At 43.9% G+C, this 19764-nt stretch overlaps 7 protein-coding genes across 7 annotated transcripts; 4 read left to right on the top strand and 3 right to left on the bottom strand.

Moving 5' to 3' along the window:
* Positions 1-2978: 2978 nt before the first annotated feature.
* Positions 2979-3260, top strand: N7483_008190 (uncharacterized protein; the record flags this gene model as incomplete). The annotated part of the gene is made up of 1 exon (XM_057091617.1): positions 2979-3260. One exon carries the CDS (start codon positions 2979-2981, stop codon positions 3258-3260), a length of 282 nt encoding a protein of 93 aa, XP_056942791.1.
* Positions 3261-7903: 4643 nt separating this feature from the next.
* N7483_008189 (ankyrin repeat domain-containing protein) lies at positions 7904-9352 on the top strand (the record flags this gene model as incomplete). The annotated part of the gene is made up of 1 exon (XM_057091616.1): positions 7904-9352. The coding sequence occupies one exon, from the start codon at positions 7904-7906 to the stop codon at positions 9350-9352; it is 1449 nt and encodes a 482-aa protein (XP_056942790.1).
* Positions 9353-9373: 21 nt separating this feature from the next.
* On the top strand, positions 9374-10135 carry N7483_008188 (ankyrin repeat domain-containing protein; the record flags this gene model as incomplete). Its single annotated transcript, XM_057091615.1, has 1 exon — positions 9374-10135. The coding sequence occupies one exon, from the start codon at positions 9374-9376 to the stop codon at positions 10133-10135; it is 762 nt and encodes a 253-aa protein (XP_056942789.1).
* A 1530-nt stretch (positions 10136-11665) lies between these two features.
* N7483_008187 (uncharacterized protein) lies at positions 11666-11947 on the bottom strand (the record flags this gene model as incomplete). The annotated part of the gene is made up of 1 exon (XM_057091614.1): positions 11666-11947. One exon carries the CDS (start codon positions 11945-11947, stop codon positions 11666-11668), a length of 282 nt encoding a protein of 93 aa, XP_056942788.1.
* Positions 11948-14181: 2234 nt separating this feature from the next.
* N7483_008186 (uncharacterized protein) lies at positions 14182-15789 on the top strand (the record flags this gene model as incomplete). The annotated part of the gene is made up of 1 exon (XM_057091613.1): positions 14182-15789. One exon carries the CDS (start codon positions 14182-14184, stop codon positions 15787-15789), a length of 1608 nt encoding a protein of 535 aa, XP_056942787.1.
* Positions 15790-16375: 586 nt separating this feature from the next.
* N7483_008185 (uncharacterized protein) lies at positions 16376-17044 on the bottom strand (the record flags this gene model as incomplete). Its single annotated transcript, XM_057091612.1, has 1 exon — positions 16376-17044. One exon carries the CDS (start codon positions 17042-17044, stop codon positions 16376-16378), a length of 669 nt encoding a protein of 222 aa, XP_056942786.1.
* A 786-nt stretch (positions 17045-17830) lies between these two features.
* N7483_008184 (uncharacterized protein) lies at positions 17831-18377 on the bottom strand (the record flags this gene model as incomplete). Its single annotated transcript, XM_057091611.1, has 2 exons — positions 17831-18202; positions 18252-18377. 2 exons carry the CDS (start codon positions 18375-18377, stop codon positions 17831-17833), a joined length of 498 nt encoding a protein of 165 aa, XP_056942785.1.
* Between the last annotated feature and the right edge of the window lie 1387 nt (positions 18378-19764).

Raw genomic sequence — 19764 nt, 5'->3', positions numbered from 1 at the left:
GTCGCTGTCGCTGTCGCTGTCGTTGCCGCTGCCGCTGTTATAGGCGTTATCACCTAACCCGCTAGGGGCTACTTCACCTAATTTATCACGCCCCTCACCGTATTCGTTGCCCCCTTCTAGTCTAATGACTTGCTGTATATGCCATGGTATACGTTCAATCCAAGCTTGAATTTGCGCCTGTGGTAGATCACGCCACGCAGCCTCCCATACTTTAATCCCTTCTTTACGCGATTTAGGTGCTCCTTTTCGCGTAGTGTATCTCTTCATCCAAGGCCATGCAGGTTCAATCATATTTAGATCAGGCGAATTTCCAGGCCAGATCATTCGTTGGACCCCCATTATATCAAATATTCGCTGTTGGTAGTGATGTGAATGGGCTGGTGCTTTATCCTCTTGAACTATTGTTTTCGTTCGAATTCGAGCACATTCTTGGGCGAATGGAAGTAGTTTTGGGGCTAAAATCACGGTGTTGTATCGGTACCAATCGATTCCACCTTTCGAATTGCGTGCAAGCTTTCCATTCTTCTGAGTCCATCTCCACTGAGGTTGTCTTCCAGGCTTATTGCGTAGCCCTAATCGCTGTATACCTGAATTAAGCTCCCATTCTGCACGCATAATAGGCTCTAATTCAGTATTCCATTCGGCGATTTGGTGTTCTGCTTCACGCTTTTGGGCTGTAGTTTCAGGTACCCAACAATGACAGGGGCCCTTCTGATCATAAGAAAAAGCACCCCAAAACATGAACTCAGAGGCCCCCTTCCAACGTTCTCGAATACAGCTTCGGACGAACCGCTCACTAGAAGTACGCCATACACGATATCCACCCCGACGGTGTAATAAAACAACCGCAGTTTCATCAGTCCAAATCACATTCTTCCAGTCTTCTATAGTCCAATGGGCGTGTTTTAAACACCATTCAAGACGTTGTTTTTTCTGCTCAGCGGCAAGCCCAGGCTTACGTGTAGGCTTTGTTTTTCGTAGGCCAATTTTTCGTAGTACATGCCAAACTGTTGTTTTTGATATATTAATCCCTAATTATAGAAGAAATATTAGAGGAAATAACATATCAAGTAACATATGAGATAACATATCAAATAACACACCAAGTAACACATCAAATATTATACTAAATAACATATTAAATAACACACTAAATAAAATATCAAATCTTAGAATAACTAACCTGATTCACTGCGTAGCTCTGCAGCTAGCTGTTCACATGTTTTCTCACGCCCATAGCGGTCTACACGGATTTTCGCCCCAAGTGTGGTTTTAAGCTCATCTGTTTGCTTAGATGGACGCCCAGAACGTGCTTTATCAGCTAACATTTCATCTGATATATTGAATGGTCGCTGATTCGGCTGAAAACCTCGTTCGAGTGCACGGTTCCATATGTCTCCTATAGTACGCCGTGGAATATTCATAAATTCACTGATCTCCTTAGGGGCATGTCCTTGGGCCCTTAGGTATACAATGACAGCACGTTGCGCAATATTGGTCTTCATTGTAGCTGTATAGGTGGGACAAAAGTGTAGCTGTGTAGGTGGGATAAAAGTGTGAAGGGGTGTACGGACTGTAGGCGGGGTAAAAGATAAAGATCTACGTGTCCACGGGTGTTATAAGCAATATTTAGCCTAGTACGTAACACGGCAATACATCCAATATACAGCAGGCTATACACCTGACATACAGGGCCGGTAATATATCAAGAAAAAGAAATTATAATTTCTGGCGAGAACTTTCCGGACCGACCTCCGTATAGGGGGTGACACCGATTTCCGGAAATACTGTATCCAAGGAACTGATCCGCTGCGGCTTTGTTCCTGATCTACACCAACCTCAAAGCACAACAGAGAACATATCCTTGGAATAAGCAATAGTACTATAGATGAATATCACATGCATAGCGTAAAGACTTGGTCTCCAACTTTCCAGCAAGCCCAGTCGTTCCATTGGGCTTAAGAGATATTGAGACGCACCAAGAATGTTACATCCCAGGAGACGACAGAATTGGAGTAGAAGCGGCGATGGAGTGGTAGAATACTTTATGGAGTATATCACAGGCAGCAGTGAGAGCAGCAACAATCTGAGGGTATGACCGGGGAATATATTGCGGTCCTCCACCAAAGAGCGGTTCAATGTGAGATAATCAGCAAGAGAGCTCGCAGTAGCCAGAACTACTACACACACATATCCGAGGCAAGCCCACGGACTTTTATTGAGCTCTAGGACTGTGAAATTTATAGCCGATGCGGCAATGAAGATCAGCGCGCCACAAAACTCAAGCCGCTGCCAACGTGGGGTACTGGTCGTTCTTATTGCTGCGATGAAACGATATGAAATGGTTGAGAGCGTCCAGGAGATAGCGGCTCCGCAAAAGAAAAGTTTTGAAAGAGTGTAGATGATAGCGTCGAGGCAGGAGGGGAAGTAAAATATCAAGATGTGAGCGAATAGGACAGAGAAATAAGAAAGTCCAACAGTATTAACAGCAATCAAAAATGCACAAGAGCGCAGATGCGCTGTCTGAGAACTACTCTCAGTCATTGTTCGATTCTTGGGATTGAACCTGAATGGCTGCTGCGTTGATCTTATATAGCACTTTATCATCCCTCTCAACAGCAGACTATGTACAGTGTATTGAGAAGTGGCTCAACCGGTATATGATTGATGTCATTCAATTTCAGGGTGAAGGATTTCGGTACTCAAGCGAGATAAAAGAAAATCTCTCAAATTCTCAAGTTGATGGTCTGTAAAGCAAATAGTAAAATGTAAAAGTAATGCTACTGAGTATCATCACTAAATATCTGAAATTTTGATTGAAATGCGGCAGACCCTCTGGCATCATTAACCAATTTTGATGATATGAGATTGATGCAGTAAATTGTATTGAAGCTATGCGAAGAGAGCCTGACTTCAAATACCGGGCTCATCCGAATTTTTTCAAAGAAATTCTGCAAGCCTAATTTCATCCTGGAAACATGAGTGAGATAGCCGAGATTGTGCGAGAAATTGGTCGTCAACAAGCAGAAAACCTGTTTTACCGAAAATGTTATGCGATATTAAAATCCCTGCAAGACGTTATTTCGCAGGCTGCAGACGATCTTGTCAAAGTTTATGAGAGCTCCCTTCACAGGGAATTCAACGATCTCCGACATGCGCATCAAATTGTGGAGGAATTGCGTATGTATCTTGATGAGATACATGATCGGGAGAAAAATGCACTTACAGCTTTGACGGAATTTTATGACATTCGGAGCTGATGACTGAATCTCAATAGTTGGAGATCCATTAGCTGTATTTGGTTCATTTGTATGTATAATTCGGTAGTGTTTCATCCAAAAGTGCAAAGTGTACTGTGCAGTCGTGGGAGATGGAGAAAGATAGTTTCCCACGTTCAGAGCCCACATGTGCCGAGTGCATTTAAATCCTCTGTCTGTTCTATTTACATGATATATACTGCCCATCGCTGACAGCAGGATATGAGGGCGTTTTTCTACTAAAATTGCCTTCGCAAGCAATATATAGCTGGATATGATGGAGATAGAAAGGGACATCCTTTTTGGGAAACCAGGGCACTTTTAATCCTTGAAATTTCAAATAAGACATACGTGGATGTATACTGTACAGTAAATGTGCAATTGACGTCCTGAAAATCTGTTATGTGCGAGGCTCGTATACAGTCGATAGGGAAAACAGCTTCCATCCTTCTGATCGCTTTTGTTTCCACTGCTAAGGTCTTAGCGCGGATCCTTTATTTACCGAATCGCAAAAAATGAGGGCCTCCGAAAAGTACGTACGATCTAATACCATGGCTGTCAAAGGTTCACCGCCCAATATTTAGAAGTGGATCCAACCTTACGGGCCAAGATACAGTTTCATACATCATGTATTATTCAACGGCCCTCAAATTAACCGCGGGCCCTGAATAGAAGATCTATGCTAAGGCCTTGGCAGTGGGGCAGGAGGAAAGAAAAGCGATCAGAAGGGTGGAAGCTGTTTCCGCTATCGACTGGATCCAGACATGGCCAGACTCTCACTTAGACCAACCCGTTTACAGCTCAAAGAGTTTCACCTGCAATTCGCATGTAGTACTTCGCAGTTGAACCGTCAATTTCCATCGAGTCACTGACAATCCCAAAAGCATAATAATTGTCGAATTGACATTTGTTGAATAACTTTTCTGCTGGAGACACCAGCGCCCCACATTTGATAGCAACAGTTTTGGTGTCCTGGAAATGTGAGTCTGGGTCAGGAAAAAGATTCATGGGTATGTTTTACTTGGTTACAGAAAAAAAGTCCCGAGTCGTTAAGATATGATACACGTGCACATGTGTTCGCACTCGCAATACAAATCTTTTGAGCAACATCTCTCAAGTGACGAATGTTAGCTCGTGTTGGCGCTATATAGGCGAGTCCCTGGGTAAAATCGCATGAGATTTGATCAATCTGCATCAGTCAACTTTATGCTTTATTCTCTTTCGTATGTCAACGTACATCCCTCTTGTTAGAGGACCAATGTTCGGGCAAAGGGGGGGCGGTGAAATTCTCAACAATTAAGATGTTCTTCGGTTGGTCAGCATCTTTCCTTAGCATTTCTACAGTAAGTTGCGAAACTGGTGCAACAAGAACACTCTTAATTCGTTGTGGTGGCAATCTCAATAAACAATATGCGCTAAGGTCTCGGCAGTGGGGCTAGAAAGAGCTTCTAAGGGTGTTCTTGTTGCACCGGTTTCGCAATGTACTGTATTGAGTATTACCTCTTGTCTTGGAAGCATGAAATGTGAGTGACGTTTATTATGAGTAGAGTGTGCTATCTAGAGTAGGTTAGTGTTGAGCCTGTAGCGCTTTTCATTCTATAAGCCACACACCGTGCCCATAGCAAGAAGAAGCAAGACAAGGCCTGAAACGGAGTTGGGGCGCATCATTCTCAGGAAATAGTGGGCAATTTAGACAGCCTAGAGATATATCGGTCGTATCTTATATAGAAAACTCAAGCTCGTTGATCAGAGTCGATGGATTCGTCGTAAATGAGGGCACTTTTCGAGGGTAACCATCTTTTTGATGGGCGTTTTTGATCATAGCGCAACCGAGGCGTTATGAAAGACCAACTGAATGCACCTGGCAAATCGGAAATCTCTTTATGAGGGGGCGCAGAAGGGAGGAGGAAATGTCGCATTATGTCTTTCTTAAGTTGGTTATAAATAATCGTCGGAATTCTCAAATCCCATGCTTCAAAGACCTGAAGATAGGTCAGCAATTATGGTTTTGTTAACACTGATCATATTTGCCTTCCTTGGCTTCACAAACGCTCTTCTCAGCGAGAAAGGTTGCGCTTGCTCTTGTGCCAGTCTTTATACATATCACACTCCTCATTCAACATTAAGTCTGTCCTTATCCTCCCAAGCCTCTCACAGTGTCTACACTGACCTATCTGCATCCCCTTCCCCTCAGTCAAGCTCGACTTTTTCGGGAACAGCTACACATACGTCCCTTTTTCTTGAGACTCAGTCTTCTTTCCAATCCAGCTCTCATATCGCTGACAGTGTATATTCCACAATCGACCCATCAATTAGCCTCAAAGAATCGAGCCTAGTATCATCGACAGCAATTACAAGCTTGATCGTTTCAAGAACTGCGCAGTCAAGCCCTACCTCTTCCTACTTCTGCCTAATCAAGTGAGACTTCCCTTCCATGATGGTATTTGCATTCGCTCACGAGGCTTTCAAAGGGAGGCAGATCTTTTATTGAATCGAGACTGTCGGTGCTCAAATGGAGAAAGCATGCATTATTCTTCTAGATCATGCAGTATTTATTTCTGAGAGAAATCAATTTTTATTTATATACTGGCTCCCACACTGCACACCGGATACAAAAGGATTCGAGATTGGTGTCCATGATTCCTCCATGCAGATTTGTTCTAGGCCCCTCGGCAAAGACTGACGATCCGAAAGGGCGGGTAAATACAGGGTTGGGCCTCACAGCATGGCTTAACGAAGAGTCAAATGTAATTTTGGCTTAGACTAAGAGTCTGGAATAGTTTCTCTATTGAAAATATGGAAGCCAATTCCGAATTCCTCTGTACATACGCACTCTAAAGCTAGGAACCACCTGAAAAGAATCTGGATTTTTTTGCTATCTGCATCCTCCTTGCAGCTTCAGAAATGTAGCTTGCTCATAGATAGGAGTAAAGGTGCTTGTGTCCTAGGGTTAAGATACAGTGAATATTCGAAATTGGCTTCCATCATTTGCACAGACACGTTCAATCTAGTACGTGGGTCAACATAAACTGATCCAATTGTAGCTGTAGAAATTGCGGTTGAGCGGGATGACTAGATCCAGAATTGGACTAGCGGCAAGGCCTGAGATGGTTTCTCTATATGAAACATGGAAGGCTAGATGGAGCTCCTTTCCTGAGACATTACCCCGTATCATTGGCTGCGGGGGAAATCTAGAGCCAGGTCGATCTGGACTAGGCGCCAAAGTGGGCCTCCGGGAGAGTAAACGTGTGTGTCTGGGGGGGTAAACTGTTTTCGAAATCCTCTGTACTGTAGGACTCGAACTCAATGAATAGCCGACCGACTGCTTAAATATGAGTTCAAAAATCAGATATGTATAGTCGATAGCGAAAACGGCTTCTACCCTTCTGATCGCTTTTCTTTTCTCAGGCCCCACTGCCAAGGCGCTAGTCTTATAAAATATTTGACTGACCTCAATAAAAAACGACTTCAAGGGGTATTACACAGTATCTAACCGCATTTTTATGATTCCTGATTTACCATGCGCTTTGAGCTGTTTCATTCAATCGATCTGCTCTCAGGTGCTAGATTATACACGTGACCGTAGTTTTTTTTTTTTCATAAGTATAACTGACTGTGGAAGGGTTTCTACAGTATTATAGCCATGAAATTTCTAGATCTGGAGCAATGTGCAAACAGGACTACGCCGCAAGAAACAGCATGTTAGGAGGCCCTTGAAACTAGCCGGGTTGTTTTATTTTTAAACATTACACAACAACGTACAGGGAGAGCTACATCAGTTAGCCTTGCATGTCTTCTCCGATCGAGATTGAATTTATGCTCTTGAAATTACTTGCTAGTTTTTATCTCCTTCCTTTGAGCAAAAAAGAATGGGTGGGTGAAGAAAATGCAGTTTCGTGAGGGCCCTTAAGATTTGAGCTAAGTTAGGTGCTTGAGCTGGTCTCCAAAGGGAATAGTGGATTAATATGGAATGCCACGGAAGTTCCACGACCCCCACGCAAAGAGCGCAATCGCTAGGAAACGATTCAGTCTAATTCTGTGAGGGCGGCTTTTATGTATTTGCTAATACGTTAATACCATATTTCCGCCACTCGCGCTGCCCAAAGCAACGGTGTGGATTATGACCGCTCTGTCTATATGGCCAGTTCGAGGTGGCACACGGTTAATTCAATCACGTGAGCTGCATTTGATCTGCGGGATGGAGACTTTCTCCAATAATAATATATCTTCTGGCGCCTATAAGTATTGCCCTCAGCTGGGACTGGGTTACCCTACTAGTGACGTGGCTACCATGGGGCTTCTTCTTGATTTAAAAGAGGGGGAAGCATCAACCTTCACGACCGAGATACACGCCTTCCAGTTTTCGTTGTCACTAAACTGCATCTTCTGACTCAACTACACTAGACCCAGATGGCCTGCCCTCCACGAGATGCTTTCCAGATCGGCTGGATCTCCTTCTTGCAGAGACTGCTTCTACCACTATTGATTCTTTCTACCAGTGGTCCTTAAGTGAAGCTGAGGCTCAAATGGGCTCTCTTTGTTTACGATATCTGTTGATGGAAGATTTAGAGAAGAACGAAGAGCACCCTAATAGTCAAGATTTTCTGGCATATTCAGCAGTACATTGGCCGAGTCATGTACGCACGATGGCTTTGAAGTCCCAGCCACGAATCGTGGATGAACTGGATCGTTTATATAAGCCAGGGACAAAATTGTTCTCACTTTGGTTCCCAATCTTTTGGAACGCATTTAAACCATATGGTCCAACGCCTATGCTGAATGCATTGCAGATAGCAACCTTGAACGGTCATGAGCAGGAGGTTGAATATCTACTTGGGGTAGATAAAAGCGATATTAATCGAGGAGATAGTACATCGACACATCCTATTACGTGGGCATCATTTAACGGACACGACACGATCGTACAGATGCTGCTCGAGAATGGAGCTGATGTCACCGCCCAGGGTGGCATTCACGGAAATGCGCTCCAGGCTGCTTGTGATAAGGGACATAGCAAGATCGCACAGATGCTGCTCGAGAATGGAGCCGATGTCAATGCCCAGGGTGGACACTACGGAAATGCGCTCCAGGCTGCTTGTTCTGAAGGACACGATAAGATCGTACAGACCCTACTTGAGAGGGGAGCTGATGTTAACGCCCAGGGTGGATATTACGGAAATGCGCTCCAGGCTGCTTGTTATGATAGAGATGACAAAGTGGTGCAGATGCTACTTGAGCAAGGGGCGGATGTCAACACCCAGGGTGGAGATTACGGAAACGCGCTCCAGGCTGCTTACTCTAGAGGACACGACAAGATCGTGCAGATGCTACTAGAGAAAGGAGCTGATTTCATTGGCCAGGATGGAGATTATGGAAATACGCTCTATGCTGCCTGTTCTAGAGGACACAACAAGGTCGTACAGATACTGCTTAAGAGGGGAGCCGATATCAACGCCCAGGATGGACATTACGGAAATACGCTCTATACTGCTTGTTTTAATGGACACCACAGAATCGTCCAGATGCTACTTGAGAAGGGAGCCAATGTCAATACCCAGGTTGGATATTACGCAAATACGCTGCAGGCGGCTTGTTCTGGAGGACACGACAAGATCGTAGAGATACTACTTAAGAATGGAGCCGATGTCAACTGCCAGGGTGGATATTATGGAAATGCGCTCTATGCTGCTTGCGATAAGGGATATGGCAAGATCGTACAGATGCTGCTCGAGAATAGAGCCGACATCAATGCTCAGGACGGATATTATGGAAATGCCCTCCAAGCTGCCTGTTATAATACGCACGAGAAGATCGTACAGACCCTACTTGAGAGGGGAGCCGATGTTAACTACCAGGGTGGCCATTACGGAAATGCGCTCCAGGCTGCTTGTTCTGGAGGACACGACAAGATTGTACAGACCCTACTTGAGAGGGGAGCCAATGTCAACTGCCAGGGTGGATATTATGGAAATGCGCTCTATGCTGCTTGCGATAAGGGATATGGCAAGATTGTACAGATGCTGCTTGATAATAGAGCCGATGTTAACGCCCAGGATGGCCTTCACAGAAATACGCTCTATGTTGTTTGTTCTTAAGGATATGACAAGATCGTACAGATGCTGCTTGAGAATGGAGCCGATGTCACCGCCCAGGGCGGCCTTCACGGAAATGCGCTCTGTGCTACTTGCGATAAGGGACATGGCAAGATTGTACAGATGCTGCTCGATAATGGAGCCGATGTTAACGCCCAGGATGGCATTCACGGAAATGCGCTCCAGGTTGCTTATTCTCGAGGATATGACAAGATCGTACAGATGCTGCTTGAGAATGGAGCCGATGTCACCGCCCAGGGCGGCCTTCACGGAAATGCGCTCTGTGCTACTTGCGATAAGGGACATGGCAAGATCGTACAGATGCTGCTCGATAATGGAGCCGATGTTAACGCCCAGGATGGCCTTCACGGAAATGCGCTCTATGTTGCTTGTTCTCGAGGATATAACAAGATCGTCCAGATGCTGCTCGAGAATGGAGCCGATGTCACCGCCCAGGGTAGCATTCACGGAAATGCGCTCTGTGCTGCTTGTGATAAGGGACATGGCAAGATCGTACAGATGCTGCTCGAGAATGGAGCCGATGTCACCGCCCAGGACGGCCTTCACGGAAATGCGCTCCAGGCTGCTTGTGATAAGGGACACGGCAACATCGTACAGATGCTGCTCGAGAAGGGAGCCGATGTCACCGCTCAGGATGGATATTATGGAAATGCGCTCCAGGTTGCTTGTTCTGGAGGACACGACAAGATTGTACAGATGCTACTAAAGCGACAACCCGATCAATCGATACCTTTGCCCTATCCTAAGAGGCTCAAACTGCTTTGATAGTCACCGATAAATATAAACTTTAGATACCTACAACTTTAATCGTTCTATCTGGTCATTCCCTGTGGCTGTAGTCAGGGTTAAAAAGAAGGCCATTTGCTTTGCTTATGGCTTTTAGCTCTTATAGGACGGAATGGAGCGTGAACATAAAACTGCATTTATATAAATATCATCAGCGTCTAGTAATCCCCACAGATGACTAGAATCACAAGAATAGTACTCTGTGTCTGTCTCACTATATTTACGGTTTTGATGAAGTGTATGAAGTCACCACCTATACTGTATTATAAACTAAATGTACCTTACATATTGTAGTGGGGTACCCTGTCCCCTACTACACGTACCGTGCTAAGAATTACCGTTTGGTTACATCTCTGTTTTGTCATGTTTTCAGTCCCGTCTTTGTACGTACAAGAATGTCCGTCGTTATAGTCTAGAATACACACTCCTACACATCTCTCATCCCACCCCTACGGGGTAGTCCGGCCACAACGTACATGTTGGTTGGTGTTATCCATTCATGCTAGCTGGATCGACCCGTGTATCTAGAATACACTGCCTAACGGTTCCCCTCTTTAATATGTAGTATTCTCACTTTTATATATTGGCCAAACAGTTGATACAGACAGTATTAGATTATATATACTTTACGGAGGCCCTCATTTTTTTGCGACCCAGCAAATAAATGATCCACGCTAAGGGCTTGGTAGTGGGGCCTGAGAAAAGAAAAGCAATCAGAAGGGTAGAAGCCATTTTCGCTATTGACTGTACATATAAAAGACCTACTCGAATTCATTCTAACTCCGAGCGGCTTGACTAACACGACTATGACTTTACTCAAAGTGGAGCTTTTGTGCATGTTCTCAGTCATCCATTTTTTGAGTGGCTTGTCTGGTCTCTGAATCTCAAATTTTCATTGCTGGTGAGTGCACTGTTAAGGAACGAATCTAAAGTTGCTTCATTATAAGAAGGGAGCCCTAATCCTGAAAAAAACTCAGTTGAAAATCATTGAATCTGATGGGCATGTTGATCAGCTAAATGATAATGTGAATCAATGCGTTGTGTCCTTCATTACAGATTGAAAGCCATCTTGTACTCAAATAATTGTGCCTGGAGAAGGGCACCTCATGCTAGCTGAAATGTATGCCTATAAAAGCGCTTTAATATCTCGTAGTACTTTGGTAGAATTACGATTGTTGAGATATGTCTCGCCATTTACGCGCAGCAAGTGGTACAGGAACACTCTTAGAAAGCTCACATCAAGAGACGGTGGAACTGCATGAACAAAATATTCAAAGAATTCAAGAGCAGTGTTTCCAGGGTGAAGCCGTAGTGCGACTTGCTGACTTGGCAACAGGCCATGATTGGTGGCATTTGATTGATGATGGTGGGAATGTGGCTCGTCTTTCCAGAATCTTAGAATTACAGGGATGTCTGCGTATCCAGAAACAAAATCATATTCCTGTTTTAATAGAAAGCAGAGACTGGTCATCTAATGTCTACTATCAAGAAAGAACCCTGGCACCGAATTTACATCTTCCGCAAGTAGCAACGAGCAACGGCTATTTGTTTGCGGCCATTGATCATCGCAGTCTTATCGCTGCAGCTAGGAAAAATTTTGATAGGCTTGGAGTCCCTGAGCCATGGTGGGTCATTGATATTTTTGTCACTGGAAGTGGTGAGTTTCCCGTCCCCGAAACAATGGTATTGTCTTTCACTCATGTTGTAGACCACGACCTTGTATTTCGTAACGAGCTTCGTCAAAGTTTGCAAAACAGGTTTCAGAATGATTCTCGTCCATCGGACGGCCATGTTTATCGGAACATACGGTTTTGCCAGCAAGTAAATAATCAGATAGCCGAAACGTACTGGTGGGCTGTTTTGGAGGCCGAGCCGGGCAGCCGCAAGGGAGAATATCTACGATCACTTCCCGAGAATCTACAGAGCGCTTTGGATGCTCTTTTGCCAATCTCTGGAATTTGGAATGGTATGAATATTGGAGTTCTCCATAAACTAAGGGCCATGAAATGCGATGAAGCAAGTGAAAATAAATCAATGGTTGAAAAGGACTTCCTGCTAATTTCAATCCCCAGCCGCTCATATGCTATTTGAAAAGAATACAACAAACCTTTCTCAATATCGTCAATGGGCAGGCTCAAGATCTTTATCAAATCGATGCGAAGACCGTGAAATTGATCCAATCGCGAGCTCCAAAAGTTTCTTCGGATGATTTGAGACATCTTGAAGAAGAATGGAGACAGCAAAATCTGTTTAAATTCTTAGATGCACCTGCTCGGGAGAGCGCCTGGAGAAGATTGATTGAGATCGATTTTTTGATCCCGACTCTCGAAACATTCTTCAACGACGTCCTGTATCTTGACGTGGGCAGAACCGTCATGAGGCAATTATGCATTACTGCACCAACAGGCGAAGGAACCATTGACCAAAGCTTGAAATCCCAGTACATCGGATATCCGTCAAACTTTATATCTCCTCAGTACTGGGACCAGATGGTAGTGAATGGAGGCTTATATGATCTTTGGAGATTTAGTCTCCAATACGCCTTCGAATTGACCGGCAACAGAGAACATCGTCGTCGTGTTCCCCGAAAACGTAGAGACAAGTCTCGTGCAGTCGAGTTTGGACTAAATGAGTGGCAAGAAATTGACTCATTGGCTCTGCTGCACCATTTGCTCATGCTGGCAGTGCACCACGATTTCCAAATTCCATATCATGAAAACCTTCCTTCCCAAGATATACAACCACCTAATCTTGATCCGTGTGACTTTCCCCCAGACGCTGAAGAGGATATCGATCTTGAGCGCAGATCAGGTAAACCATTTACTGATTCCATTGATGCCGATAGATTTGCCCTTTCAAGAGAAGCGTTAGGGGCACAGGGACCAGAATACAGAATCAGTGCAGGATTTACGCGGCGGTGCGTTTTTAGAACATTTTTTTCCTATCTCAGTCCAGGTCCAGCAGCGTGATAGACCCACTTGTCGAGATGTAGCACTAGAAGCTGGAGAAAATTCTGGATCTGGATTGTTTTGGATTTACATAATGCTTCTAATTTATTGACAATTTAGATTTTTCATCGTTGTGATGTAATCGGATCCTTATCGTCAGATATTTTGCAAGGCGAACAAGGGATCAAGTAGGACTTTTTCGATGTCTTGTAGATTGAGAGCTGTTCAGGATATCATTACTGTCTTTTCGGTGTGCGGTAGAAACATATCTCTGTCAAACATTGATAGATCTGTTTTAACAATCACTTTTGGATAATGAGCAAAATAAATGCTCGAAACTACAAGTTAGGTAGCAACAATTTTTCTCAAAGCCGATCATAGAAGACGGTTTAACTGGTGATATGTTCGATCGTTTTCTTATGTCTATGCTGGGACTGCGCATGTTTGACAAATGACGCATTCAATCATCTTGCGCCAGGAGGGATGGATACGAGCACTATTATCCTCCAATATAACATTGAAAGGAAGCCTTTTTGCCTTTCACTCTCCTTAGACTTGCTTACACATACTTGGACGCTTCATTATTGAGATAGACGTTATAATCCAATTGTTTAACCATTTCTTCGCCATGTTCATGGCTAGTAGTAAATTGGAAGGTTTCTCTGACGGTGGACCTTGGAATATGGTTGCATGTTAGACTCGAGGCACAACAAATTTTCAAAGAAGGGCAAGAAGCGGGATTCAGGAAAGCCCTCTGAAAACTGAGCACTTGAACAACTTATCACAGGAGAAGGGTGAATAATTCACATATAATTTATGAGTGCGTATTTTTGACGGGCTTACTTCCGCGGATCCATGATCAAATTCAATTATGATCAAAGATCCCCGAAAATTTAGTCTTATTCCAAGCAATAATTTACGCTCCATAGGGCTCATTATTCAAATATGTTCCTCAATGACCGTCCATTAGGTGGGGTTTGATTTCATTGCATAAAAGAAGGCTAAAGCCCCTCGTTTGGATCATCCTGAAAGACACTTAAGTTAAGCTTAAACTCTTATATCGTCGGAATTTTGAAGATGTGTTTCGATTCTCTGCCAACTGAAATACTTTTCCTGATTGGGAGTCAACTCCAAACTATCAATGATTTATTCAATCTCTCGCGAGCAAATCGGATGCTCTTTAACTTGTTTGTTAATGAGCTGTACAAAGCAAATGTCAGGTGTGATGGCGGCTCCGCTCTTGTTTGGTACTCAAGTCAGGGAAACGAGCCTTGCGTTAAAAGAATGCTGGCCGCTGGCGCGGATGTCAATGTTCGGTCTCCCCGCCAGCATCAATCTACAGCTCTATTAGAGGCTGTGAGTCGCAATCACAAAACGCTCGTACAGATCCTTCTCGAAAAGGGAGCCGCCCCAGATGCATCTGATATTCGATCTAGACGGCCTCTGACGGTGGCGGTGGGTGGTCGCAGCGATCTTGCTATTACTCAGCTTCTTCTCGATCATGGGGCCAAAGCTGACGTTGCTTCTGAAAAGCGCCCGCCATTACTAGAAGCAGTTCGTGGAAACCAGGCTTTGAAAGCAACCCTTTTATTGAAGTGTGGGGCAGATCCACGGATATCAGAGAATTCCCAGGGAATGAGTCTTTTGCATGTAGCGGCGGTGAAGAATGCATCTCCTGTCATTATAGCTACACTAATCAGGTCCGGTCTGTCCATCAACTCAATTGACGAATACGGTAGAACACCACTCCAATTAGCAGTGGAATACTCTTCAGCGCGTGCTGTTCAAGTGTTGCTATCACATGGCGCGAACCCAAACGCCAAAGGCGGCCGTGGTGCCATCCAAGGAAAATCTGCTCTTTTCCGTGCAGTATGTCCAAGAAAAGCCCACTCTCAGAATATGAAGATACTTCGAGCCCTCCTGACGCATGGAGTCGAAGTCGACTCCAAGGGCTTGTATAATCAAACAGCTTTACTCTATGCGGTTTCTAAAGGAGCGCTGAAGAAGGCACAGGCATTACTAGAAGTTGGAGCTAGCATAAAAGCACGAGGTATATACGGAATGACTGTACTGCATACAGCCGTTGCATCTCTTGATTCATCTCCCGGTATGATAGCCTGGCTGGTGGAAAATGGAGCCGATGTAAACTGGGTGGACGACAGAAAACACGAAACCCCGCTGTTTCACGCTATTGAACGGTCACAACTCCATCCAGGATCGGAAAGAACCGAAATAGTGGAGAGGCTATTGTCTCTTGGAGCTAATGTGCACTCTCAAAACGTGAAAGGAATGGTTCCATTGTCTCTTGCTTCTAAGATGGGCTCCATTATCTTGTCGAAACTCCTGATTCAACATGGAGCCTTTATCAATTCACGAGACATTCGAATGAAATCTCCATTGCACCATCTATTTGATACAAAGTACGGAAATATTTCAAAAAAACGGGAGATAGCCAGATTTTTGATTCAAAACGGGGCCGATGTCAACTCTCAGGATTGCGACGGGCACACGCCTCTGCACATCGCAGTCGCCACGGAATGGACATGGGAGATAGTTGGGGAGCTATTAGAGGCAGGAGCCGATAGATGTGCTATGTCCAAAGATGGGAAATTTCCCTATGATAAGATCCCTGATGGTCCATTTGCAGAGACTCAGCGTCTTATTTTACGTCACTACCCTGTTTGAAACTCTTGTCCCTGTTTATCTGTGGTTCGATTAAGAAAGCTATACTTGTACTAGCGGGAAGGCAGGTCTCAGGTGAGCCATTTCACAGTGTAGACAGATCAAACTTAGTAGATGCTCGCGCTTCTTATCATATTGAATCTTATGATAAATCTTATGATAAATCTTATGATAAATATTAAGATAGAGCAAATAATATTCAAGATATCTACATGGAGCTAACTTGACATTCCAGTTGCCTACATAACGTCATATCTGTTCGCTGAAAAGAATTTAATTTTCCTTTGAATTCCAACAGAGCTTTCATGGCTCCAGCTTTCCTTTGGATGCTTACCTTATTTTAAAGGACTTCTACAGTTGGTACAGTTGGTAGCTTAACACCCCTTGACCAGTGAGGAATGATTGAGCTGGTGAAAATGGATGTAATCTCTCTCATTGGCCTGGTTGAAATGACTGTTCGAAATCTTCTTAATGCCGATGACTTCTTAAATTCTCCTAGTTGCAAGGCTTGTCTTGACCTCTTTACCACCCCGCTCCTTCCCCCTCCCCCTCCTTTTTCCTCTCAACTCAAATCCTTCCTTGTCATTGATCAGGGATTCTGGAAGTTTGCAGCCACATTTTGAACAAAAAAGATGGGGTCTAGTGCTGACCCATCACAATCACCACCACAAATCACTTTACTGCGGATCTCGCACTTCGGAGAGAGGCCTTGTCGTGGGTATATCGACAGCCGGAGTCGATAAAGACCAGTTGCAGTTTCATGATCATAGCTGGAGATATGTTCCAGCATAAGGCGTCGGATCTGGGTCAAGTTCCCAAGGAATGAGTGTCGGCGTGGAAGATAAAACAGATGCCTCTCTATCGTCTCGCCCGTAATGAGGCTGACTTTGCAAAGCTCGAATTCGATCCAGACTACTTCTCTCATAAAAGTGAAAGCGGAAATGTGGGAAAAAATATCCGCGGCACAAGTGTCAGGCGCCAATGGATCTGGTCCAAACCAATAGAAACCATGTTTGCTTTCCGGTATAGAAAATAAGATATATTCAATCTCAGGTCTTGGGTTGGGGGAAATGGCTGTCGAATTGTAATGTGGCGTGGTATCTGCGGTGGCAAGGCAAGGAGGCGGCGTCGGGGCGTCCGGAAAGTCTTTCCACAACGCTTCCACATCTAGATCCAGCTGACAGTCTGATGGACCAGTATTATGACGTAAGCCAGGAGGTAAGATAGAGAAACCATCGGTTGAACTTATTGGCTCCATGGTGAAAATGAATTTTGAAGAAAGTGCCTTTCCTAGCGGATTATCTAGTCTTTATGTGAAAGGTATGTGCCTTCATGTTAGATGCACATTTATACTTTAATACAACCTGTCTTGGATATTTTGAGGATCTGGAGAGGACACGAATTGTTCTCAAGCATGCGCACTTGTCTCATTCATAGTACACTATACGTAACATTAGACTGCCAAACATAAGTAATTAATGTGACCGAGATTTAGTTATCAACCAATCATTTTCAAGTAACAGTCCTTGATCAATGATTAATTTACGCATGTGGCGCAAAAATTGCGGGCACTATAGTGAGTGATGTAATTTCATGAGCATTTGGATACATCGAGTCGTAAATAGGTCCCATAGGTCCTCAAGCATCCAGGATTTGATAGAGCAGTTTGATCCTTTGGGCCTGAAAATGATCAAAGAAAGACTTGAACTTTGGGTTTCATTGCCATGACCGAGGAATTGTAAATGCCAGACGAATTCTAAAAAAAAGAGAGAAATTCCATTCATTCACAAGTTCACAACACAGAACTAGAGTATTTTATGTACCACTAAATAAGAGTCTGCAGGAAATTAATCAACATTTTGCAATGCGAAAGGCAGGAGGAGCCTGGTCATCTTCCAACAGAGCTTTACTTTGCTTTACAACAGAAAAATAGTTTTCAGACTCTTTCCAGCACATTATTCTCATGCTACACGTATAAAGAAATATCAATTAGATTTATTACGGCAATGCATGCAATAGGCTAGAGGGGCCAAATTTATGGGGGCTAGGAACCAATCTTGGATAGACTGTTCTCCCATGCCTCGAGAACGGCCCTAATTCCATTCCGGAAATTTTTGAATCCCTGTTCCGAGTATGCTAACATTGCTCCTTGATCAACATTACGACGGTCAAAAGTTTGGAGTTGATGACACAGTTGGATATTCACCGAACGAAGCATATAATTCTCTTCCTCCAGACGTCGTAGCTCGGTAGTCCTCTTGTTGTAACTGTCCCAAAGGGCTGCATAAAGCTGGAAAGTCTCTGTTGTATGAGGTAATCCATCGGGGCCCTCGTGATCAATTCGGGCTTGTGTCGAAGTTAGTGGCTGAAAGGCATCGACTTCGGACTGTGCACTGGGAGGGCTCGCATCGGTGACCTATCATTGGCATGTCAGATGAGTATCATAGGAGCATTCCTTTGCTCACCATCCACTGCTCCACTTCCTGGTCCATGGGAGTAGAAAAAAGAGAGTCAGTCTCGGAAGGTGCGTAGGGGGAACCTGTTTGGGTCGCATCAGGCACAATGCCTTGGTTATGACTAGGAATAGCCATTCCTGTACACTGATTGGATATATATGCACTGGTAGGGCTATGCGTGGATACCTAGTGTCTTTCAATTGCCACTTTGTACTTTTTAAAGAGCTACCATGAGATTTATATATCAGTGAGATGGGCCTTCCCTAAATTCAACTAGCCCTTTAGCGTTGAATACTCTGTTTGTTGCTATAATCGTGATTTCATGTGATTGAGGTTGACCCGCCTTTATTGGATGTATGGCATGCCATGTTCTCATTAATTCTCTGATTGATTTACAGAATGCCTGGCCACCAAGAATTTGAGTACAATGCTCCTCCATATATCCTACTGGATGTGTATTGATCAGGCTTGATCCTTTGCTACCTGCACTGGGCGCTGAACGAATATAAGAATTGACACTGTACAGGGACTTTCATGCTCAAAAGACACAAGTAGTCTATTTACAAGCCGGATAAATGGCAGCATAAATCAGATGTGCCAGAAAATTCTTGATTCTTTTACCTGTAATTAGATGAATTTCCGGCAGTCAGATAGAGATAAATCACAATAGCAACACCAATCCAATGGACAAAGTCAACTTGATGTCCGATAAAGTGACTACTTCCCACAATCAATTACAATGCGGCGGTCGATTTCCTGTGTACAGTATCAGTTATTTCCAGTACTGTCCAATGGCAATATTTACTACTTGGATGAGGCGCTTCGTCAAAAGTATACAATAAGTACAGGAAGGATCGAAATCATTTTCACCATTGACTCGCAGGCATTATTTCTCGAGTAAGTGCTTTGAAACTTGCTAGGCTCATTTTGCTTTAGCACGTTTCAAAGTATCGAAATATTTTGCAAGTAAGATCGTATGATACTGTACAAGCTGCCTTCACAGTCTGGCTATTCAAGTGGAATAATTAAGTCATGCTCTCAATTTTTTCAAAGTGCCGCGGCGATTTGCAGAATGGTTGAAATGAAAGAGTAAAGACCGATTACCGATTGAGGCTTACCAGTTGTTACTATTCCACAAAGACTCACATGTTCCAAGGCTTTCGCTTGCATCAAGTGGACGCTCCCATAACTTGAAATAAATTGATGATCTACTAGACTCTGCAAGACCATCCTAAGGTTGGAACTTGGAACTGCCCACATAGTGACATGACGTTCAGTACTAGTACTAATGATGCCGCAACCTTTAATGCAACAAGGGTCATATTTTTTTGAATTGATGTATCCGTATATTACTATGAGATGAATTTATTAGTCAAATTTCAGAATCTTGGAATCTTGGAATCATGGAATCTTCATGGTTGGGGAAAGCGTAGATCGGCGGACTCCGAAATTGATGAAGTGGGGGAAAGAGAAAAGGGAGAATCTGGGAGATAAGAACTTGAACATTGGAAGTTATAAGAAC

This window comes from Penicillium malachiteum (assembly GCF_028827825.1).
Source record: "Penicillium malachiteum strain IBT 17515 chromosome Unknown utg000004l:1.0-4883003.0:1.0-4884900.0, whole genome shotgun sequence".
NCBI lineage: Eukaryota > Fungi > Ascomycota > Eurotiomycetes > Eurotiales > Aspergillaceae > Penicillium > Penicillium malachiteum.
This window is presented reverse-complemented; position numbering and strand designations above follow the sequence as displayed.